General features: G+C 28.2%; 3 protein-coding genes and 1 long non-coding RNA gene across 8 annotated transcripts in view; 3 read left to right on the plus strand and 1 right to left on the minus strand.

Moving 5' to 3' along the window:
• The window catches only part of LOC100864824 (uncharacterized), a 119,252-nt gene extending 114,847 nt beyond the window's left edge, over nt 1–4,405 (plus strand). For all 3 annotated transcript variants that reach the window (XM_086913532.1, XM_012495182.3, XM_086913540.1), the window contains 4 exons: nt 1,678–1,859; nt 2,148–2,346; nt 3,118–3,224; nt 4,078–4,405. In XM_086913532.1, the coding sequence (XP_086769658.1) occupies nt 1,678–1,859; nt 2,148–2,346; nt 3,118–3,224; nt 4,078–4,203 (614 nt within the window). In that variant the 3' untranslated portion in view covers nt 4,204–4,405. The remainder of the gene's footprint in view (nt 1–1,677; nt 1,860–2,147; nt 2,347–3,117; nt 3,225–4,077) is intronic.
• On the minus strand, nt 1,173–19,180 carry LOC105737385 (uncharacterized). Of its 2 annotated transcripts, none has more exons than XR_015293783.1 (3): nt 18,603–19,180; nt 2,456–2,558; nt 1,173–2,310 (listed from the first exon to the last, which is right to left on the minus strand). It is a non-coding gene; the product is annotated as an uncharacterized LOC105737385 (long non-coding RNA). The 2 variants fall into 2 exon arrangements; XR_015293787.1 differs by having other exon boundaries at nt 2,456–2,569; nt 18,603–19,151.
• Nucleotides 13,435–15,452, plus strand: LOC100867192 (dnaJ homolog subfamily C member 8). Its single transcript, XM_012495180.3, has 6 exons — nt 13,435–13,540; nt 13,890–14,048; nt 14,135–14,201; nt 14,271–14,365; nt 14,438–14,577; nt 14,678–15,452. Exons 1-6 carry the CDS (start codon nt 13,463–13,465, stop codon nt 14,910–14,912), a joined length of 774 nt encoding a protein of 257 aa, XP_012350634.1. The 5' UTR covers nt 13,435–13,462; the 3' UTR covers nt 14,913–15,452.
• A 357-nt stretch (nt 19,181–19,537) lies between the features above and the next one.
• LOC100866959 (uncharacterized) overlaps nt 19,538–25,737 on the plus strand; it is a 53,355-nt gene continuing 47,155 nt past the window's right edge. For both annotated transcript variants that reach the window (XM_086913403.1, XM_086913427.1), the window contains exon 1: nt 19,538–20,031. In XM_086913403.1, coding sequence (XP_086769529.1) covers nt 19,967–20,031 — 65 coding nt within the window. In that variant the 5' untranslated portion in view covers nt 19,538–19,966. The remainder of the gene's footprint in view (nt 20,032–25,737) is intronic.

Below are 25,737 nucleotides of genomic sequence, written 5' to 3' on the forward strand. Positions count from 1 at the left end.
TTAAAAATTTATAAAAATGATTGTTCGAGCCCAAGAATATTCCGTTTAATTTCATAAATTTACACGAAAATTTGATTTGAATTTTTATTTCGCGTTAAACAAATGAGAAAAAAGAAAAATCTCAAAAAGTTATTCCTCTTTCTCGATTTCGATTTCTCGAAGCACTTGTTCGCGAATGTAAGAGAGCCGGGACGAAGAAGATGTTCGTGCACAGACAACTGTTGGAAATAAGGTATTGGCCGAGTGCCAGGTGGTGGTCGGCTGTTAGCTCATGAATGGAATTGAAGCAGAAGCTTTTACACCCGGTCAGTTGATATAACGACGCGTCAAGAGTGGTATTTGCACTTGGAATAGTCGCGAACGTTTCCTCTGGGATAAATTCGTTAAAGCCGGATCAACGATTCGTGTACCTTTCTCGAATTAAATTACTTTCGACCGAATAAAAATAATATTATATTTTATTAACTGGATCGATAATTGATAATTTAGAGGGAGGATATCTTAGGAAGGAAATTTAAAAAAAAATTTTAATTTTAAAGAAATTATGAAATTATGAAATTTCAGTGAATTTATATGAAATTGCGTTGTAACGAGAAGAAATTATTTTTTTGGAAATTCTCTTTGATGGAAAATCGAAATCGACCCATCAAAAAAACTCGATATTTATTATTTCTTCGCCTGGAAATATCTTTTTATAACGGGGCGGAAAATATTTAAAAAATTAATTACAACTTTGCTCCATCTCGTTATAAATATTTGAAATATTAATAATCATTATTAATTATTAACCAATAATTCGTTTAACATAAATCGTCGAATAAAGCATGCACTTACCTCCTTCAACGGCAATAAAGGAGAGGTTTAATTAAAACAGAAACGAATTCCCTGTAACCAAGCGGCAACATCAATTTTCTCATTAGGCGTACACGATACGGCTGAAAGCAATAATGTTATTAAACCAGCTTGGTGAATGGACACACAACGTGTTTGCACGTGCATGTGTATGTGGAGATTGCATCGCTTATTAATGTTCGAGGATCGGCAAAGGGTTAAGGGCAAAGAATGGATATGAAGTAATGGCGATGCTCGTGACAAGGCAACTTTAGTCCCTTTGTTATCCAGTACTCTTCATTTTTTTCTTCGATTATAAATAATGATGGTAATAATAATAATGAAAATTTTATTTTTTTTATTTTTAATCTGTAATATTAATAATGGTAATAATAAAACTTTTCTCTCCGTTATTGTAAATCATTGTTAATTGAAAGATACATCTTTTTTTATTTTTTTTTTTTTAATACGAAGATTAATGGTATTTAATAGGATTTTTTTATGGACTTGTATACATTAATATACTTAATATTTTAATGCATATTATTAATGTATTTAAAATAATTTAAATATCATATTGTAATAAAAATAAAAAGTTGAATATTCTGACGAATGTCAGCAAATCAATTTACAAATTTTAATAAAAATCATTACTGGGCACAGAATTAACCCAATATTATGAAAGTAACCGAATATGTATAATAATTATATTTCTGAATAAAAATCTTGAAAACAGAAAATCTGTAACTAATGATCAATATTGATTTGTCGTGTATAACAGGAAAGTGTTTTAGTAGAATTTTTTAATAGAAAAATTTTAAACAAATTCTTGAACCTCTTGAACAGGTGGACAAACTAAGGAAGAGGTGATTGAAACGAACGAGAGACTAAGAATCGTGAGGATACGCCTCGATGGCAGTTACGAGATTGCTAAACGTGCCCTCGTTGAACTTATGTGCAAATATACCGACAGCAAGCAAGTACGCAACGTGTTCCAACGTTACAACCTCTTGAAACTAATGATCAAGGTAACCCAAAATTTTTTTTTCTTCTTAAGAAATATGAACAAAACTCTACCTATCACAGCATATTTCACACAATTATGAAATTAAAAAAATCTTATAAAATTTGAGAAAATTAAATCTCTATCTAACCAATCTAAAATTCTAAAATCCAAATTTCAATCAATTCAAATCATCTAAAAATTTCTTTTTCTGTGTATTCAATTTCTCATAATCTAATTCAATGTTTGAATCTGAAACTTTAGGCTAATTTTAACAGATTTTTTTTAATAAAAAATCTCTCTTCTTTTTGAGGATGTGATCAAGTTGGAGACCCAATACTGGACCCTGGTGGATATACCGAAGCAGGAGAAACAGGAGACCGTGCCTGCCTTTGTCCTGCGCGCCTGTTCCATTATGGAGAAGACCCACAAAAGCGGGGAAGGTGTGAAGACTTCGGCCCGGCTGGCCGAAGAAGCTGAAACCAAGAGAGAACGCATTGAAAGACTCGAGAGTGAGTTGAAATTTTTCTTAAAAATATATCATCAGAGTACTCACCTTTAGAAGATCAATTCCTTAGAGATAAAAGAATACAAAAATGCTAAGTGTGCTAAAGTTTTTACCTTAGATGGCGCTATCTCTGTCACACGAGCATCTGGTTCTATTTCACTCTCGCTTCATCCAACTTAAATTGCTTGATAACTGCTTTCTTGATCTGGAATTTATCTGGAATAAACCTTTCAAAGTTCGTCCATAAATATAATAACTTTCTCTGTATATATATATACATACGTATTAAGAGAAACGTGGACAAGACAGATGGTTAAAATTTTAGGTTTATAATTTTTTTCAATAATGTAAATAAAAGAAAAGATCAAATTTATGAAAAAAGAAAATAAAACACGAGCAATCTTTCAAATTGTTGGACAAATTGTGAGGAAAAGACACAACTCGATGGCTGCCCTGTCGGTTGGAAAGTTTCCAAGCATGAATAATATATTACGTGCTATCATACGTGCTCGATAGGTACAAGAAGAGATCGGTTATGGTATTCTGACGATATTGTCATTCAACATTATTGTACGTACATCAAATTTATCCTCATAGAGAAGTCGTAATATCTTTATTAAAGTAAAATAATACTAGCTTTGTATTTTATAAAAGTAATGCCAGTTTTATTGTTCGAAATTTAACGGATTAAATTTTAGGTTAAAATTCGTTTTAGTCGAATGCAACTTACGCTTATTGATTTGCCTCTATATCGACTTTGTTTCAATATGCACAGGTATGACAACAGCCCAAATCGAAGCAGAGAACACGCAAATGACTAACGACCTTTATAGATTGTTGAAAAAATATACAGGACTGAGAAACCTCATCCGAGACTTAAAGGTATATACAAGTGAACCAAGTACCACTAACTCTTCCTTTTGCACATTCATCGAAGCTGAATGTGAAGTAATGAATAAATAATCTTCAAGAATATATTTGAAACAACTCTGAAGAATTATTAACAGTAGACTTACATCATATTTGTAAAATGTCAAGAAAGAATTTCTTATTTGTAACTTGTCTCACCTGTGTGTTGTTCAATTGAATTAATCAGTATCCAATTATTAAATGCTATCTTATTTTATATATATGTATATATATTTACCCATGTATTTTTTATTGTATATATATTATTTGAATTGGAAAGAAACTTATGAGAAGAATTATTATCAAGTTACATACTTTGAAAAGTAATATATAGAATTATATTATATTTGAAAATTAACAAGTTATATATATATATATATAAGAAATATTTGATGATTAAAACTTAATGAAATTTATATTTATACCTTTTACTAGTTATATACTAGTATGAATATATATTTGTAATCACAACTTTTATCTTTTTTCTTTAGTTGAAATGCTCTACCTGATATTTTTTTTATTTTTCAATGAAAAGAGTTCTATGAATCTTTTAAATTTTCACAAACAAAGCAAAGAAATCCTATATGCTTTTTATAAATCTAAAATCTAGGCCCAATAAGAATCAAAAAATGACAGCAATTCCAGTATTCTAACTTGTAGATAAAATATCTTAAACTTAAAAGCAAATATTACCAATCTCTCTCCAACCAAGGAAGATTGAACACACAAATTTTCTCATCTTCCTCTCCCAATTATCACTCTATGCAACTCTACAATCAAGATCCAATTTGTCACCTTGATAACATTAATATATCATCTGCTACAGGAGGAGTACAATAGCTCAAAAGTGTATCCAATCTTTCCTCGTTACCCAATCCTAAAGGACATGATCAAGGATATAATGCACAACCCAGACTATATGGAGGTCTGTCACGAGGTGGATCAAGCATAGCGGCCAGACCCCCTCCACCGTTCTCCACGTATGACCTTGTAAATTTCAAGGTCTTAGCGTGGACGTTGGTGAAGGGGGTGAACCGGAAACGAGCCTGGACATGGCTCACTTCATCCATGGTGAACTGTATTCACCGTGCCAATTCTGTAAATTTTTTTCTTTCACAACTTGATAATATCCTCTCTATGGACATTTATATATACATATCTGTGTTCGTTATTTATTCGATTGTGTACCGATACAAATTTATGAGGATACATCACGTTGTGTTACACCTATTTTTCAAGTTGATTTCAATATTCTATTCATAGCTTGTGAATTAAAGAAATAACAATAGAGAATGAAGAGGAAGAAAGAAGTAAGAAAGAAGAGAGATTTTTATTAGCAAGTTTGAAGCATGTTGGCTTTTAGTGTAATCGAGTATGTTTGTCGTGTTATTTATTTATGGAATCATCAGAGATCTGTTACTTGCCCCATGATGCTAGCAGAACAATTTGAATCGAAACGATGAAATCCATTAATTACACTGTCGAAATAATTCACAAAATCTTTGATCACGAGAATCGAAGAATTGAAAGGGAAGAAGAGGGGATCTGTTGGTATTTTCAAAAATTTTTATACTTTCCAATATTACAATAGTTTCAAGTATTCTTATTTACTACACACTGTCGAGCAATATTAATAAAAATGAAAAAAGAAAAAAAAGGTAAAAAAAAAAAAAAAAAAAACACCAAAAGTAACAGAACGAGAAGTAATCCCACAAACACACACAAAGAAGAAATAAAAATTGATGGTCATAGTTTTTCTTAATTCCAGTCGGAATAGCCGCTTGCACGTTGAAACACAAAAAAAAAATACAGAGATTACACATTCTTCGCGTATCACGCGACGAGAATGGTGTAGAATTTTTATTAAGGCAGCTACTAAAATGTCGCTCGTTACAGGAAAAATCCTGCGAATGTTAGATAAGATGCGCCATCGTTGACTGTTTGTGCGTGTGTCTCAGTGTGGATAAATTATATTATAGTATGCGCGTGGGTGTATGCTTATTGGAATAGAAGAGAAGAGATTGTTTAACCTGTTAACCGGATCATATTGTTCATCCAGAATCATTTACAACATTCTCGCCAAAATCAAAATTAATTGAAAGATCTCAAATTCTTCAATTGTTTCTTATACGTGGAAGATTTATTCGCTTGTCCATTTTTGTACAAAAAAAAGTTAAAGAAGATTTAAGATTTAATTTAATTACAGAAGGGATACATGAGATCTGGAAGCGAATAAATTTCAAAATCAACAAAGTTACTTTAATAGAAAAGATTCTTTGAAAAGAGTAATAGTGGAAATGATTCTGTCTTATCCTTAAAAAAAAAAAAAAAAAAAATAGAATAATTTATTTTCAACAGAAAATTATATACGAGATACGAAAAAAAAAGGGATAATTAAGAGATTTAAGGTTGATTCAAGTGGCGAGTTATGACTCGGTTAAAGGGTTAAAGGATTAAATGTGAAACGCGATATTCTGCTTCCTGCTAATGATAAATGATCGTAAATACGTCGCCATTAAGCATCGTGAAAATTAATAATAGTTTGTTAAGGGAAGGAGAGCTCTCTTTACCTACGAACAGGACAAACAGTAGCTACATAGTTATATTTATTAGCATGCAGTATCGCGATAATGGCGATACCGGTAATTTTCGTAATGTGAGAAACATTTTTGCTTCGATTAAAAAAGTGAAAATGATTAGATGTAAAAATTTATTGAAAATCACGAGTAATACACGATTATTATTATATATAGCATGTTGATGTTCGAAAGGAAAAAATTTATTAGTTTCGAATTTAATTTAAAAAGGAGAAAGAAAAATTACATTGAAAATTTTTCTTTTTTTTTTTTTTTTTTTTTAATTTTCTTAATAATCTCTTAATAAAAAGGTTATTTAGAAATTAAAATATATAACGAGAAAGAATATATATATATAAAATAATCTTCTTAAAGTTACGCGAAGCAAAATGCATTGAGAATTAAATTTAATCTATCACGAGTATATAAGAATATATTTTTTTGAGCCTGTTAAGAAGAAAAATAATTGCCAATTGATATTTTCGTTTCGCGCAGGAAGCAGTTCAATGTCCTGTACGAGCTTTTTTTTACATCTGTTGAATGACGATAAAGTGTATGTAAGCTCAAAAGGACATCTTCAAATAATATCTGGTACAGTAGTATAAATTGTAATAATTTTAGTCATGCATTTTTTTTTTTTTAATTAATTTAGCACTTGGTTTCGACTGATAAATTTTTATTTACATGCATCTTTTGATAAAATTATTATAGAATATAGAATTATAATGAAATTAATATCCTGTAGCTATCTATTAATTAGTTAGGTTAGGTTGGATTCTACTGATCTTCGATTTTCTTTAAAAAAATTCTTCTAATTTTTAAAGAAAAAAATCTAGAAATTGTCCCACGATTTTTTTTTTTTTAAAAACGAAATTATCTAATTCATACATATATATATATATATATATAGGCAAACAAATTGAGAACGCATTCCAAAAATATAACTGTTAATTTGATATAACAAAAACATATCATCACATCGTTGCATTTACACGCATAATATAAATATAAATACATCTGCATAAAAAAAAAAAAATCATGACATCATCAAACAAAACATAATTAATAATCGATAATTTACATTAACATTCGAGACAAGTACTATAATTTATTTTAATACACACTATTGTGATATTGATTTTCGTTTCGAAACGGAACACTTGACAGCCTTTAAATGATCTATCGTTAAGATATCTAGTCTTAAAAGGAAATAAAATAATAATAATAATAATAATAATAGTAATAATAATAATAATAATAATAATAATAAAATACGAAATAATAATCTATTACGTAAGTAATAATATAAGAAATAATAATAATAATAATAATAATAATAAAACCAATGGCTGACAGCTCGAAATCAAAATGCAACATATAAATGCGCGACACGCATTGAGATGAAATAAAAATGATCCATTAATTGAAAACATGGATCGTTTTCAATGTGTGTCGATGCCTAGTGACCCACACAATCTGTTCCCTCGTATGTTTACAATTCATTCTTGTATTCCAAACGTACATGACACACGAAATAATGGATCAGAATACAGTTCACAGAAATGCTGGGTACAGGCGTGCAAAATGGATAATAATTATTTTAAAATTTAAAAATAAACGAACAATTCAATTGTCAATTTTAAATATTGAGAAAGTAATTTGTATTCTCTTTCGTAAATCGATATAAAAAAAGAACGAGAGATCAAAGTATAAAATTGAAAATTTAAGAATAAAAAGACTTTCCTGGAAATTTGAGAATTAAATTTTTCCAAGGAATGAAATATTTTTCGAAGAATATTTGCTTTTTTATCGCATCGATCTCGGTTTATTAATATCGAAAACGTAATATCCGCAAAATCAAATTCTAAGCAGAATTCTAAATAAATCACGAGCTTATGCAACAACCAGTGCTTTAATTGTTATTAAATTTCGTGATAATTTTGCAATTGCAATAAATTTTATCTGCTAAAGCAATTAGGTCATTTACGATCTATGCTACAGTGCACTTCAGAAATATTCTGTACCAAAATTGTGCGTTAATAAAATCTATGCTGAAACAGAATAAGATTAAAAAAAAAGGGATAAATTAAAAATATATAATTAATTGTTCTTCCAGAGTTTATAATTTTGCAGTGAATCAAACTTAAAAAGCTTCGAATGTAATTAAAATAATTAATAATAAATATTTAATGATAATTAACAATTTAAGAAGATTATATTTTACAAAGAATAATTTGCAAGATCAAAAATTGGAAAATAAATATTTAAAGTAAATTATTACTTTGTCTGAATCCAGCAAGTCTATACACGAAACAGGATATATATATTGTACTGACTATATAGAATAGTGCTTTTGTCGTAAGATATTTATCTTAGTCTAATTTAACTCGTGTAAATAAAGTAACTGAAGATATTTAAAGAAATTTTACAACACGATCATCAACACTATCTACACTAGCTTCATAATTTTCAATTTTCTTTATTTCGCTCTGTAGCGTATAAATAAAAATATTTTTTTCTTTCTAAAATTATTTATTTATATATTTTTGCAAATATATCAAAAAAAATTACATAATCAAATCTATTACTTATCAAAATCAAAAGAATCTGTTATCGAATGCTTAAAGATCAAAATTCAGTCAAAATCACAAAAATTATTTACAAATTAATATTAATATCTTATATCTATTTTAAAATTAACCCGAAGACCAAAAAGAAATATACATATATACTATATGTTGCATACATATATTGATATACATTGAATTAAATTAAATTTAATTTCTCAAATATCTTGACTGGATAAATTCTATTTACAATAACATATATTATAGCAAGACAAATGAACGTTGGGATAATTCATTCGCGAAGTAACAATTGATATTTTTTATGCAAAATAAACAGAATAAAAAAGAAAATATCCTCTTAGACCAATGTTAACGTTAAGGAAAAAAACTTAAAGTATAGTGTAAAGCAAATACTGTAGCGAAAGAGTAAAGCTATACTCGATGCAATGTCTTTGAATTGATGAATATAGCAAGCGTGCTCGCCTTTTTGATGAAACTAGGAGAGTGCCAAATAGATTTTGAAAGTTTATACGTGTGTGTGCGAATATTAGCGTTGTATTCGCCAAATATGACGAATATATTTGCGAATGTTACTGTCAAATTTTTATATAGTATGTTGTATCTATAATAATGTAACAAGCTTTATTTTGCTGGATTGATTGTTAATTATATACGTAAAATTTTTTTTTATATATATATACACTTACGTATAATTTCGTTGTGATTTTATTATAAATATTGAAAATTCAAATTTGAATTTTATACCGAATTTTCGTATAATACGATTTTGATAATTTTAATAATATTGATAGTTTTAATAATCTTTTTAATTTTAACAATTTTTTCTTTTTATTTTATGATTCATTTAATCTTTACCTATGCAGAAATTTAATTTCTGAATTAATGAAATTAAATTGCGCATCATAGAAGAAAGTTTCGTATAATACGATTCGTAATTGGAAATCTTTATATTATGACGATACAATGCGATTTTAATAATAATAATTAATAAATTTAAATAATTTTATTAATTTGAATAATTTTCCTTTCAACTTTGAATTGTGTGATTTCTAAATTAAATTGGAAAAGAAACTCTCGTATAATACGATTCATAAATTGCAATCATTGTATTATAAAAATAAAAATATTTTTAACAATTTTATCTTTCCAAGGATTAATTGAACACGAAATTTTAATTTCTCTAATAAAAAAAAAAATCAATATTTAATAAAATTACGATTCATTCCAGCAAAATAAACTATTGATAATTTAAGTATAAGGTAATTACGATGAACATATACAGATGTCTGATACGAGAGATCTACCTAATGTGTTTTAAAAAGTGTGTAAAAATGGTAGATGTAATAACTGTGTTAATGTCTTATAGAAATGTAATAACATTCAATGGTGCTTTGGTTTCTCATCTTTAAGTTCTTAACGATATAAAATTAACTTAAAATAAAATCGAAGAAACACCCTTTAAAAATTTCTTCTTTCCATCTTAATGTATAAGTCGAGTGTCATGTCTTTTTCTTTTTTGGTTGTAGCAAATACAATAAAATTTATAGAAACGACCCAAAAAGAAAACCCTGAGAAAATTTGCTTTGACGTAATATACCACTTTGTAAAAATATTAAATTTCTACGAAAATCGGCAAGATACATATGAAGATCAATTATCAAGAAATCAAAGGACCATTATCCGCTGAATAAAATATACATAAGTGTACAATAACCGTCGATCGGTAAAAGAAAATTTATAGCTTTTCTGCGAAGAATTCGATTTTCGAAACTTCATCTTGCGCTCTTGGTAAGTGTATACATATATCGACCCATCAATGAAAAATTCGACCAATCTCTATGTCTATAACCAGTATAATTGTACGCTATTCGGCGCATGTTTTCATCTAAGCGATCTAATAACTTCTGATAAGTCAGATATAACGTATAACATATATCGCTTTATTACGATAAGCTTTTGGGTGCATATCGATAAGTTACATAGATGTAAATTTTTACGGACAACAAAAAAAAAATATAAATATACAAATATATATATTTTGACAGAAACTTCACGAAGAAGTTCGCGAGAATCTTGAGGAAGACCTTTAAATCGAGACTGTTCTTTTAAATGCAAACGATTCTTCGATAAGACAGTTTCACGATTAAAAATGTTTAACATCGTGATCAACTCCGTGTAAAAGAATTCTAATATCTTCGTGATATTTTCTGATATATTGTACGTCGCTGCGGATCATATTAATTCGGACATTCGAATGTTTTTAAGTACTTTCGTATTCCGAATGAGAAACACAGTCGTGGGAACATAGTCCATCTCGAAAATAAATGAAGAAAAAAAAAAAGAAAATTTGCAAAGAATTTAAAGATAGAGATTTTCTAATTTCATAACCATTAGAGAATAATTATAAGTTTAATTATTTTATTCGCTTGTTTCTCATTAATTAGAAAATCATTCCTTTCACGCATTATATATTAAAATACTAAAGAGAGAAATTTCTAGATATTGTTAGTACAACTAGCTTTATGTATTTCATTGTATATAAAAGTTCGGTCATATGAGCATCGATATACATTGTATCGTATTACATACATTGTATACGTATAGTTGCAAATACATTTTAGAATAAAATTCTCGAGAGATTAGTGTGCGAGAATCCAAAAATGTCAGGTCAGATCAAATTGAGAATTCATCTTATCAGAGTTCCAAAAGTATCTCGTAATTCGATATCAGAATCAAAATTTCCTGAAAATTTAGAAATTCTTGGAAATTTTAGAGAAATTCTAATATTTTCAAGAATTCTGAAATTCTCGAACTATGAGATACTTTCAGGATCCGACGCGATCCGAATCGACTCGAGCTAAGCCGATCCAACCCGAGCCAATCCGACCCGTCCCGAATATCCCAATATTTTCGGGTTCTTGTATATCTCTTAAGAATAACTTTTGTTTTCAAATTTTATTCTCAATGCAGTGTCCAAAAATTATTCTCGAGAATTTTACTTCCAAATATATTCGCATTCTTGATTATTAACCCCTCTTGAATTTGCACGTATGACCGGGTCTAAGACGTGCGGTTTAATAAATAGTTAAATTGTAAGAATAAGTCAATCATCAGGTTAGATCGATTGAGAGAACTACATAGGATCATAAAAATTGTCTATTGTCATTTATATCACATAATCTTTGCAGTCAATAGTTATCGAGACTTTCAAATCAGTGTGTGAAGTTTAAGCATATGTTTTAACGTCGCGAACAATTTGCAAATGCTTTTCGAACTTCGACCGTTGGTATCATTAATCGTTAGTTCGTATAGAATTTCTAATATACATATAATCACGTGTGTGGCAAACAAGAAAAAAGAAGATAAGTTATTGTGGTTTTTGTATTGTACCGTAGAGGTTGGATTCATTTAGAAGTGCATAATGTACAGTTATATTAAATCATATATGATAATATTTCAATTTTAATCAATTCCCATAATATATATTTGATAATTTACTGAAATGTAATTAGGTTATAATATGAATTTTAATTGATTGTAAATTATATCATATATTTCGTGTGTACTTTTGTTTGTTAAAGTGAAAAATTTGATTCTATAAATTAATGAATGACAAAGAAAATCATTTTTATAAATATAATGCATAAATGTTATATTTCATGCAAACGACGTACACTACCAAAAACAAAAACAAAAAAAAAGAGTAAAAAACATCAATGTCCTGACTATTTCGTGTTCAACTAAAGTTTTTGATGTTTTAATAACTGCTTCAATAAAAAAATAGAATCTTAACCTTGTTGTTGCTGATATTTAAAATATTATGTATAAAATCTATTTGTTATTTTAAACAAATAGTTTAATAATTCTGTTATTTAAAAAAAAAACTTCATTAAATATTTGCTTTTCAAATTTTATATTAATATATGTTTGAAAATTCTTTTTTATTGACTTTTTTATTGATAAATAATTTCGAAAAATTTACTCATCAAAGTTTTTTTTATTTTTTTATTTTATATTACATATAGTGATTCAAGAAATCTGAATTCAATATATTCGAAATTGATCATATTATTGAAAGAGTTGAGAAAAATCTTTATCTTGTTCTTTATCTTTAATTATAATAACAAATGTTAAGATTCTTTAAAAAAAAAGAATTTGTTAAAAAAAGATAGAATTAAAAAAAAATACAGAAAATAGGCAGTGAGTTGCATAATGTCGATGTATGTAAGTAAAAACAATTAGTTTGCAATTCATGTAACTAGTTAATAGAAGAACGTGACGTATGTTAATAAGTAAAGAAAATGTTACAAGGAAACTGTGTGTGTTTGTAATCGCGTTCCTTAAACAGACTGGCTCTCATAGATAACATTAAAAATAATGCGTTTATGTATGAACTGGTGTTCAATAGTACACGATTAGTTATTAGATATCATGCTAGATTAGTAAAAATAATAATATGCTATATGTTATAGTGTTGTACTAGTGTTTACACCTTCCTATTTACGCATTCTGTATTTCCTAATGGAAGATAGAAAGTAGTTATGTGTACATGCTAGACTAGTCATAAAAATTAGTATTAGTCTATTGATTTGAAAAAATCTTATGCAATGTATATTGAATGTACGATTTTAATTTCGTCTAATGTATCTTTGTTACCGCTATAAAACTTCACTTGTTTATTGGTTGTTAAGCTTTGTTAATAAAATATTATAAGATTTTAAAAGATTATTTAATTCAATTTAAATTCCTTTCATTTCCAATTATATATATCGTGTATAACATATATATATATATATATATATATAAAATTTTATTAAATCTTTGTTTTATTTATATAAGTTATATAATATTATTTATATATTATTGCTAAATTAATTTTAATAATTTAATTTATCAATTAATTACTAAATTTTTCTGTGAGTGAATACAAAAATAATAAATTTTTGTACGAATTTTTTTGAATAAATAAATCAAAAATGAATTTACTCGAAATGTTAAGATTTAACAGGCGGCACTACTAACAGCATGGAAGTTAGTAACAATCAAAATGGCTGCTACCAACTCGAATATATCCAGTGATAGTCCAACTAAGAAAGAAGACGAATTCAATGAATTTTATTCCGAAGTATGTAAATTCAGAATGATGTAATAACGTTAGAATATTCACCTGTGTAAAAATCAATTTTTAATATAATTCTTGATTATATAACTGTAAATACTTTTACTTTATTTTAAGGGTTAACAAACGTCACTATGTATGCTTTAAACAATAATAATAAATCGTATTTAAAATACAATATATTATATAGTTTTTCGTTATTTAAAAACTAATACCTGTCATTTTTTAAAATATTATAAAGTGAATTGCTTTTTCAATAAACTTTCGAGTTATAAATAAGCCTAACCTGTACGAATGTATTCGCGCCCAAACAAATAGATATTTTATGAGCTGTAAAAAATTCTCTTTCTTCTAGGTAAAAGAAATAGAAAAAAGAGACTCTGTCTTAACTCCTAAACAACAAATCGACAGATTATTACGACCTGGATCGTCTTATTTTAATTTAAATCCTTTTGAAGTATTACAAATTGATCCATCCACTTCTATAGATGAAATCAAAAAAAAATATCGACGTGTAAGTTAATTTTTTTTTTATTATAATGTATAAAATATAAATTTAAGAATATATATTAATTATTATAATATATTTCTATTTTATAGATGTCAATTCTTGTACATCCTGATAAAAATCAAGATGATGCAGAACGTGCACAACAAGCATTTGAAAGTATATATCAATTTTTATTTCATAGAATGATAAATGTTCAATTTATAAGTATTATTTGTTTGATTATAGTTGTTAACAAAGCATGGAAAACATTGGAAAATGAAGAAACTAGAGCTAAATGCATGGACGTTATTGAAGAAGCAAAAGCTAGAACTGATCATATGGTATAAATAATGAATCTTTTTTATTTAAAAAATATATATGTGTAATAAATATAATGGTTGTAAATTTATTAGATTGCAGAAAAGAAGAAGAAAATGAAAAAAGAAGGAAAAACAGAAAGTGCAAATATACTTGAAGAAGAAACAGAAGAAGGTTACAAGCATGCAGTTTGGGTTATGACAATGAAACTCTTTGCTGATATGGAAAGAAGAAGGTTAATTTAAATAATAATAATAATAATAATAATTCAAAAATTTACAAAATTGATCCAATTATTTATAATTAATTTATTTTTTCCTTTTTTTTTTTTATAGAAGAGAATTAGCAACTAGAGATGCAGAACAACGTAAAAGGAAACGAGAAGAAGAATTATCTGCAGAAGCCCAAGCTGCATTAGAACGTGAGTGGCAAAAAAATTTTGAGGAATCTCGACAATCAAGAGTTGATAGTTGGAAAGCTTTTCAATCTGGTGCTAATGCCACAAAACAAAAAAAAGCAAAAAAATTAAAAGCTTTTAGGCCTCCTAAAACGAAAGCTGAATCACGATAATTATATAATTGTTCCTGATGCCTGACATAGATTCTTTCATTTGATATATTTCATATTTCTTGCAAAAAAAAAAAAAAAAAGTATAGTTTAAATAGCATGTTCTCACTATGTGATATCAGATTTCTGAATTTATTAAAACTAATTGGAATTGTTCTTGTTTAAAATTTATTTGTTAATTAAAAATTTACGATTTAAATCTAGTTAAATATACATCAAAATCAGGTATCAAAGTAGAGAATTAGTTGTAAACAGAATGAATACATTGAGCAGCAAAGTGTGAGTATGGTTAATGTATGTATCTCAAGAATAATTTGTATGTTTGTTGAATGTATATGTATGTATGAACGTATATAGTTGTGATATACTTACATGGCCCGAGTAAGTTCAACTTTAATATAATACCTTAACCTGATCTAATTATTGCATAAAACTTAAGATTATATACATTTGTATTATAAATTGTTGGATAACAAATGTCAATTTTATGATATACATGTACCTCATATTTTTATCTGAAATATACAATGACATGATACAATACTTTGAAAGAGAAAAATATTCAAGTTGTCAAATTTGTCAAATGAAATTTAAATTGATATTTATAAAATTTTTATATGTTTCTCAAATTATTATTGAGAACATTTGTATATACTGAAGCAATAATTCAAATAATTCAATGAATATTGTTATATTTTAATGCTACAAAATGATTTGAAGCACAATATAGTACAAAGGTAAAGTATAAATTTTCTTTTATTGAACATAACCTCTGGTAATATATTATTAAAAAGTTCTATTTTATATAACGATATTACGAATGCACAACATAATGTTACATAAAAATTGTGTGATATAATCATTATATCGTTCTAAAAAAAAAATATTTCATTTATATTTTATACATACGTAATACGAATGAAGTAAAATGTTCTTCATACTTGTTTTCTTTATTGTTTCATTTTTAACAAATAATTTGTTTCTACAATCAAATTTAACAACTAAATTTTTTTCACTACTGACAATACACTAATCATATTGACAATTGAATCTTTTTAATCGCTTCTTCTCGCTGTTTCCCGATCGTTTCAAATACACTACGAGTAACAATGGACCATCTATGTATGAAACATTTTGATGTATATTTCATAAAAATCAAGAGATATAAACCAATTATGCTTGTTTGATTTAAAAACTCATATAAACAAGATGATATATATATAATACGTTTATATATTACGTTTCATTGTCATGAAAATAACTTAACGGGCCATGTAGTTATAACTTCCGGTTTTCAATATTCGCATAATGAATGTTATATCTTAACGTACACTTGGTCCAATCGTAATTTATAAGATTATTGTAAAGAGAAAATTTCTAAAATGTAAGTCATTGCACTTTTCATTGCAAGTTACTTTGAATAGTCTTATTAACATATGAAAGTAAATGTCGTACAAGTGCAATCGTGAGAATAAATGAATGAAAGGATGTGTATATAAAAAATGAAATTTTTATTAAAGATATAAAATCGAACTAATCGTAACGCGATATAATTTTTATTTTTTTATTTTTTTTTTTTTCATAAAATGAGATTTTCTACGATGCCATAAATTTAAATAATTTCGAATTATATAAAATTTATATCAGCTAATATATTTGATTTAAAAATACCAACTAGATATTAAATTAAAATTACTCTTGAAAAATATCACGTTTATTTATAATATATTTATAATAATGAATATAATGGAAGAAATATCAAGAAATTCATGATTTTTATTTATGTACAAAAATGTTAATAAGTTATAATTATTGGATGAAATTATAATGAATAAGTTATGATTATTTAAAAAATTAATTTTATTTTTGTTTCAATTGATTTTAATTCATTCACTCGTAAGTGTTAATTATAAATGAATATATCATAGTATTATTTGATATGATAAAAAATTCATTTTGTAAAATATAAGTCATTAATGATAATTTTTATTTTTTATTTAATTCGATAATTTTTTATCAATGTATAATTCGTCTTGTATATTATAACGTCCATGAGATATAAAATGTAAATACATTACATATCGAGTATTCATAATTTAATAATTTCGCTCAGGGTGTATGAAGAACATGCTAACATTTATGTGACTGAATTAATTCGATATAAAAATTTTTTCTAGAATTATATAAAATTAAAATAATTAAATATAAAAATACAATAGAATAATATGATATGTAAAAAAATATAAAAATTGTAGGAAAATTAAGCAACTCATTTCAATTTCTTTGTTTACATAAATGTATAAATTTTTTATACACTCTATATAATTAGTAAAAAATGAAGAATGAAGACTTTACTTTATATACACATGATTGTGTTTTATAAATAATGTTTTGTAAGTAAATAATCTCAATAACATTTTTTAATTTTATTCAAATTGTGTTAATAATATTAAATATAATAATAATATAAATATATAAATATAATAATTATAATTATCATATGGTCTTTTTTTTACTTTGTACATGCATATTGAATAATTTAATATTTTGTTTTTTTTTTTAATAAATAAAAAAATATTACAATTTTGTAGCCATGTATTTCAAAGCTGTTGCACTAGCAATGACTTACGATCAAATGCATCTTACGTGACTGTACACTTCCATCCGGAGTGTGAACGTGAACCGCATATAGAAATATATTAGCCAAAACTATACATAAAGAGAAATATATCTTTTTATTTAATTTAACAAAAATATCTATTTATTTTATCTTTATCAACAATATTAATTTTCTTTTTAAAATTCAAAATTTGTTGTAGATATGTTACTATAATTTTTAATATATTATATAATTATATGTATCATAAATATTTGATGTTAACTTTATAATAATTTTAAAATTTATCGAAACAATTTTATAAAATTATTTTTTTATATTTATTTACAGCAAATTTATTGAAAAATTTAATTATTCATATTATGTAAACAAATACATTTTAAATGCTTCATTAGAATCAAACAATTATTTATATTTCACTAAAAAAAAAAAAATTGTTTTGAAAATATATTTTTAAAACTATAATCGAAATTAAAAAATAATAAAATATAATGTCAAATAGATTCGTTAGTACACTTGCAAACATCTTAAATAAACCGAACAAGAAGTACTCAATCAAAGATATTTCATTTAACGAACTTTCTTCAAACATTAGCGTTTTCTATTTAAACATTTACAGTCATTTAAGTTTTATATATTTTCATAAAGATTGTTAATATATTTTAATAAAAAAAATAATACTTTTGAATTAGGTTATAATAATATATATTTATGAAAAATGAATTTTAAAAATAATTGTTATATGTAAAATAAAATTTATAATAAATAAAGTGGTATTAAGTATGCAATACTAGGATTCAGAATAGGTGAAAGTAAAAGACAATCTTCATAGAGGAAATTATGTTAATAATACTTTCATCGTATAAACAAATATTCTATTTATTTATTTTTTTTTTCTCTTTTCAAATTCGAATCATATAACATATTGCGTTATTAACATTACAGAAATAATATAAGATTTATCACAATTTCGTATATTGAAGATCGCAATACTCAAAAAGATTACGATTGTTCCAAAAGAGTTCTATATTCGAGCAATCGATTTGAGTACATATATATAAAAAGCAAGTTTTTACCGTTGCATGTGTGCATAGATGATGAAATGTGTTCGTGTAACGTTTACGCACGACTAGCCAGGATAAATATCGATGTATAAGAATCGATACACGAATGAAAGGAAACCGTTCTTCTTTGTAGCACCGCTCACACACACACTGATCAAAGAAATATATTTTTGAACATATAGTCGGATAGAAGGACGTGTTCTTACAACTGTTTCACGAATGGTACGTAAATGTCTCCGTTCGTAGACCGTTACACAGATGGAAATCACATGTCGATATATGTCCCCAACGCAGGTAAACGGAAATGCGTCTGAACGTGAGTCAAACGTATCGGTGTAGCACGAAGCACACTAACCTATCCTTTTACAAGCAAAGTATATATCAACGTCTGCACGTTGCATTGGCGAAAAGGGAAAAGTCCTCGCGTGTATTTTTTTCTAATAAGCCAAAGAAAGCAAGTACATACACAGATATGGTAAACATTCAATGTCCATTGAAATGTATACGTGCAAGAAAATATGCAAATGAAAGGAACACCATCTACCTGTGCATACGCGAAAGACACATGTGTCATCACGCAACACAAGCGCGACTGGTGTCAACTTAGCGTACTTCTATGTATGTATATACAACCGCGTGGAACCTGTTCGTACACAATATAGTTAGAGATAAATATCCGTATCTATACGTACATATCGCGCCGTAGTATTAGTGGAAAATTTATATGTATGAGTGTGACACGACGACCGAAAGATAGCGGTGTATACAGTGGTTAATAGCATCTCTACGACTACTTTGACAGTGTTGAACGTGCAGGTAGAAGAAACGCGTTTCGTCCGCGGCAAACGAGCATTTACGAACAACGACGGCCCGGTATACACAAGTAAAAGAAAAATGATGGTGTGCGTGGCTGTGCACAGGTAGAAGGAACAGCGGCAACAGAGGCAGAGGTGCGGCGTGACCGCTTCTCGCTGCGACACTACACGAGACTGCAGTGAGTTGGTCGCTGCCGTGCGTCGCTCTTCACTGGTTTTCGATCGACACGAACGATCGACTGCTCTGGGCCAGCCGTAGATCGTAGAAAATCGATGTAGACTCGCAACCTGTTACGCTACCGGCACCGATCTTGCATACATCGTTCTCAACACGCACCATTCTTGTGGCGATATTAGCCTTGACGGGCGCCAGCTAACCTGGACACATACTTAACTTGTACAGCTAGCGCGCATTCACACGTGGATCGTACTGAGTGCGCGGCATCGATACGTGAATTCGAATCGAGGAAAGTATCCTTAACGGTCGGATGATAGGAGAAAAGTGGCGTCGATATGTGACCTGTGATCGTGTGTCAACAGTGTGCTGGCCAGCGCAGCACCATGTCGACGATGGACGTGTTTCGCATCGCGCAACAGGGATCGCCGACTGCTGAAGAGGAACAAGGGTAACGTTTATCAAAAGTGTTATTTTGCGATTTAGGATTAATCTAATCCTTTGCTTTCGTGCAAAAAAAGGATAATCTTTCTATTTCGTGAGAAGAGTTCGAACGAAGTTACGTGATTGGTCAATACGAGTGATTGTTCTGGAAGATCCAACAAGAATGTTTTTGTTCAAGTTTCAGTTACGTATTGCTCGACTCAGAATACATTTTTAAAAGTGATCGTTTCGAAGAGAGGGGAGGTATATATTGATAGAAATCGTCGTGTTGAAATGTCATTTAGTTAAGTGTTTCTGTGGAAGATTTGACAGACATTTTAAATTTTTAACTAAAATTTATATACCGAAAGAGTATTTTTCATTTCTGTTGGGTAGAATGATCAAATCCCTAAGAGATTGACACTTGGACGAATGTTATCAGAAACGAATCGTTCTTTATTTATTTGGCTTTATATATCTCTATGACCGTTTACAGTTTATCAAAAGGATTTGCGTTATACTTTCTACGCTGCTCGAGGCAATAAACCTCGACGAATACGAACCAGCAGAACGACTGTCGAATACTGAATCGTCGGAAATGAGACGTTCGCGAGAAACCTGTTTTAATACTATTCAGAATTTCTATATCAACCAAGCAAATTAAAATACGGTAAATCGTGGCTCTGTCTCACCTCTTGGAACATTTTTTTAGAATATTTTAAATGATTTTATTATGAGTAATAATTTTTTACAATTTTAAGAATCGATAAAATATTTCTTTGAATAAATATTGAATTTTTTGGTAAATATTTTTGGTTAATTACAAAACAAGTTTTAAGATTGTGTCTTGTACTGAAATAGTAAACTATAGTAAAATATATAATATTTTTGATATCAATTATTAGTTAGGTTAGGTGTATATGCATTCGACTAATTCTTTTGAAAATTAAATGATATCTTCAATTATCTACAATTTCGTGAATCTTATTTTGAATCGTATCTTCCGTTCTGCATATGAATTATATCCTTTATGATATTTCATAAAATCTCCAAGACGAAGTAATTGCATTTTTTTTATTATCTGAACCTTTCTGGCGCCAACGAGCGTATAATTAGACAAATGTTCAGACAACATGCGTATACCTTTTAATGTTATCTTACCGTATAATTTACTTGATGTTGCTACCATAATTGTTCACATGCTTTAAATGTTCCTTTCTATTCCATCTTATTTTTCACGAACTAATATATCTCGTTCCCTAAACGATATAAGATAAATTCAATTTACAATGGACCATTAGACAACGAATACGATTCATAGCACGAACTTGAAAGAACGATTCAACGGTGTACACATTCGGGCCCTAATGATTCAATTTAAATCGAGCTCGTGATCACCGATTCTACAGGTGGCTATCGGCGAATAGAAAATACGAAAAGCTTCCATATAAAGGTAGCACCACGATATTAGTCACGTTTCTCGACGGTCTCTCTCCCTTCCTCTCTCTCTCTCAATGTCAATGACTGCTCCCTCAGGGCTAGCTGTGACCCCCCGTGCGAACGAGAGTCTCGTCTTTCTGTATGTCGTAGCATATAGCAGGAGTCAAGTGGAATGGCGCTTTCACACGAAGCCATAAAGAAGTCGTGATTATTTATATTATCTATATGTATATACGTATTGTGTCTGAAACGATGGTACAAATTTCTAAATGAAATAGGTATAAAAATAGATAGTATTTTTAACTCTGCTGTTTCGTTTGATCCAATTTCATCCATTATGCGAGAAACTGTTAAGATATTTGTTTTTGATAAAATTTATTATTTTCCTTATTATATTTTACATATCAACTTACATAAAACTTTCTAATAAGACTTGTTCTAAGATTTTTTAGAAATAAATAATGAATCGTATTGTTATAGCATCAATAATGTAATTTTATAGTTTTATTTTTACAAATTAATTTAACAGTTAATAATTTAATTGTTTGTATATAGACTTTCAATCATATATACAAAATTGATGATGCATCAAAATAAATATATCAATGTAATATAATTCTTTATTTTTGATTATAAAATTGTTTTATCTTGATTACTTTTCAACTATTAAAGAAATATATATATATTAATATAGTAAAATATAGAAAAAAGTTTAAAAATTTTGTTTGTAAAGTAATTACCAAGTTAGTATAGAACAAAATCATAAAATACTATCCTCTCGTAAGAATTGTGAACAATTGTGAGATTCGTTTCGGGTCGAACGAAATAATATTAGAGATAATCATATTTCCCGCGGTAACTTCGGCGCGCGAATTCGAATCTAGTTTAAATTTAAAAAAGGATTTTCCTGAAAATTTTTTTTGAATAGCATGAAACATTCGATGAAATTGACAATTTTCGAAAGAAATTTCCTACGAGTTTTCATCAAGAATTTCTGCACAACTTATCAACTTATAACTATAAGGAGATATCATCGAAACCAGTTCGGGTTCCATTACGACTTTCACTGAAAATTATCTCTACGTAAATATCTGGTCGATAAACGTCTTTTAACAGCCATAGGTAATCCAATAACTTTTTAGTAGTAAATTTATCTTTGGTTTTTCTTAACGATTTAATATTAACTCTATAATAATCGATTGAATTTATACCGCTATTTATCAATTCGATTATTATTTACATTTTTGCGCGCGGAGAGATCGAAGTAATACTCTCTCGGAGAAACGAACCTTAAACCTTAAGGTTGACTAACGGGACTTCCGGCGTCCGTACGTACTATACTGCATACAGTGATTGCCATTGCAATTCCTGTGATCCGTAATATACCGTATTTGCCGGAATGTTGATAGAAAATTTGAACTTGATAAAGAATTAGAAATATATGCCATCGTATTTCCTTTCGAATCTCTCCCCTATAACACGATCGATAGAAATTAACCTCTATATTACTTTCTTCTACATACTATACCTCGATATTTGATCTTTTTCTTTTAACTTTTAATATATTCATATATTATTCGTACAGGTTAATTGTATAATTCTAGAATTTTTGCGCGATTTACAATTTGAAAATCTCTAAGTAAGCGTCTTCTTTTGGCATTTTTTTTTTTTTTAATTTTTTAAAACATGTTAAAATATTTAAAGTGATTATTAAAATGACACTTATTTCACAAACGTAATTAACATTCATATGCATGATCCAGTTCCCTTATACTTCTTCATTGAAACGTCAAATAATGATAAATCGTGAATACATGTTAATCGATCGTAGTCATTTAGAAATATGTAATTATAAATCTAATAAATTGATGGCAAGTGAAACTATCCTGAACATATCGAACGAAAATATCAAATATAGCGAAGAATATTATCCTAGTTAATTTTTTATTTTCTCTGAGAAATACAATTCTATCTTTAACGAAAAAAAGTATATTTCCGAGATTCTAGGCAGAAAATTTCAATTAAATTGTAGTAATTGTCAAACGAAGAAATCATCGATTCAACGCTTTCATATTTTCAGGAGACTGGGTCAGAATAAGAAAAATTGGATGGAACAGTAAGGAACGTGATGCACACGTTTTATCATGCGTATAACAATTAATTAAATTAACGACTTAGGGAAAGCCATTGTTCTCTCTTGCGTGAAGTTTAAATGACAGTGCGTAATCACGAAGGGTAGACACGCTTCTCCGCGTTTCCGCTCCACTTTCCGCTTTAATATATTAAAAACTTGTCATCGACTAATATGCATATATTTTTCATTCGAAGAGATCCATCCTTTGCAATCCATCTTTTAATTCGAAAATTTCTATGCATCCCATTTTTATTATTAGACAAAATATTCCCAATGCGATCGACTAGGAATACGCAAAAGGAAATCTGAAAATAATTTAATTCGTAAGAATAATGAAAACTCGAGATATTCGAAATTCCACGCAAATTCTTTTTACGTTGTAGAAATTTAGAAACGGTTTGATTTATTCTGAGAGAGAATAAAAATGGGAGGATTAAAACGTTTGAAAATTCAGATAACTAAGGAGGACAAGGATGATTCGCATTTATAAAACTCCGCGTAACAAGTTCGTAATGCAAGAACGGATAACTGGATACTCGAGAAGGTGCGCCATTTATGGGGAATGGCTGGAGGTCCACTCTTCCTGGTCGTATCTGTAAATGGTATTGCCATGATTAGAGGCGCGCTTGTGCAATAGAACTTTACCTAAACGAGAATCATTGCCATTAGTATCCCAGTGTGTTTGCATGCCAAACGGTCTGACCTGTCGTCTCAGATATTTCGTCGATAATATTCTCGAACTTTTACCGTTTCATTAAGGGGCAAGCTTAAGTTCTTATAACGATGCACGGGTATTTCATGAATATTAACCTTGGTGAAAATTAGTTTCCTCGAAGTCGTTAACTCTTTTCCGTTATATCCGTTTGCATATTTTCGAGTAACTGTTAAATTTGTGTTAGATTAATTTCTCACGTTGTGTTAAGTTTATTATATTATGCATTAAAGATTTATGCGCAAACACGTTTGATAACAACTCTCGAGAGTTTTACTCTCAAATGTGTTACGCAGTAATGAAATATTAAGCTTCGTAGATAAAAGAAAAAACATGTTGTAGGCTTGATCCACCAGAAAGACAACTTTGTTCTTGAAAGATAAGATAGGCGATTTCATCAACTTTCTAATGGAAACCAATCTGCATATTGAAGAAAATATTGTGACACGATCAACCAGACTTTTCTTTATATATCATATCATAAATAAATGCGATAATTAAGCAATTGCAATTGTAAAAGGAACAAAAAATTATTTCTGATATTTATTGATTATATATATATATTTTTTTTTATTCAATTATAAAAATGGAGAAAAATTGGAGAAAGGTTTACACACAAGTTTTACGCCCCTCGATATAAATTATCCAGACATAAATAGGAACGGATATACAATTACGTGATCTCGATCACCGATTAGACCTAGCTGACATCGTTACACGTGTTAACGAAGTTACTTTTTAATTGGCGTGATTAATACTGTTTTATATTGATCATATATAGGAATAATGTTAAATTGATGTATCACTTGGAATAATTGGTGAGATGCAAAGCTATGTGTCATTGTATATAAATCTGCGGATACTTGACAGCACATGAACATTAATTCTAATGCGTGAAATCAAGCAATATTTTACTTCAGATCTTAAAGGAGAGAACCGTTAAATAATAAACTTTTCGAAGGAAAAAAATGTTGTAAAATTATAGTAATAAAATTTGCTAAGAATTTTTCAGAAAGAATGCTTGCATGGAAGGTTAAAAAAGGAAGGGAATCATTGATGGAAAAATAAAATATTGTGTTGTAAAATGACAATAAAAGAAAAAGAAAAAAAAAATTCATTGAGAATAAATATTTCATAAAATTGTAGAAATTCTATATAATATTTTATCTAAAATTTCTTAAAATCATTTTAAAAAGCTATTATCTTGCGAATTGCAGCGTCATTATTTTGATCATCGATGAAGCGGTGTAGGATCACATTTATGTTCACATGCTTTATAATTAAATCACGAGCAATGGTTTTGCATGAAACTGATTGTGGAAAATTTACCGATGATGTGATTCACTATGAACGCGACAAGGAAATGAAAGAACAAAGTTATGAAACATTTATGTCTAATGTAATTTTATTGCTAGTGAATCATTAAACATGAATCCAGTTCAAAGTAC

Source organism: Apis florea, unplaced genomic scaffold (genome assembly GCF_048593485.1).
Source record: "Apis florea isolate Af1SG1 unplaced genomic scaffold, ASM4859348v1 contig_1914_pilon, whole genome shotgun sequence".
NCBI lineage: Eukaryota > Metazoa > Arthropoda > Insecta > Hymenoptera > Apidae > Apis > Apis florea.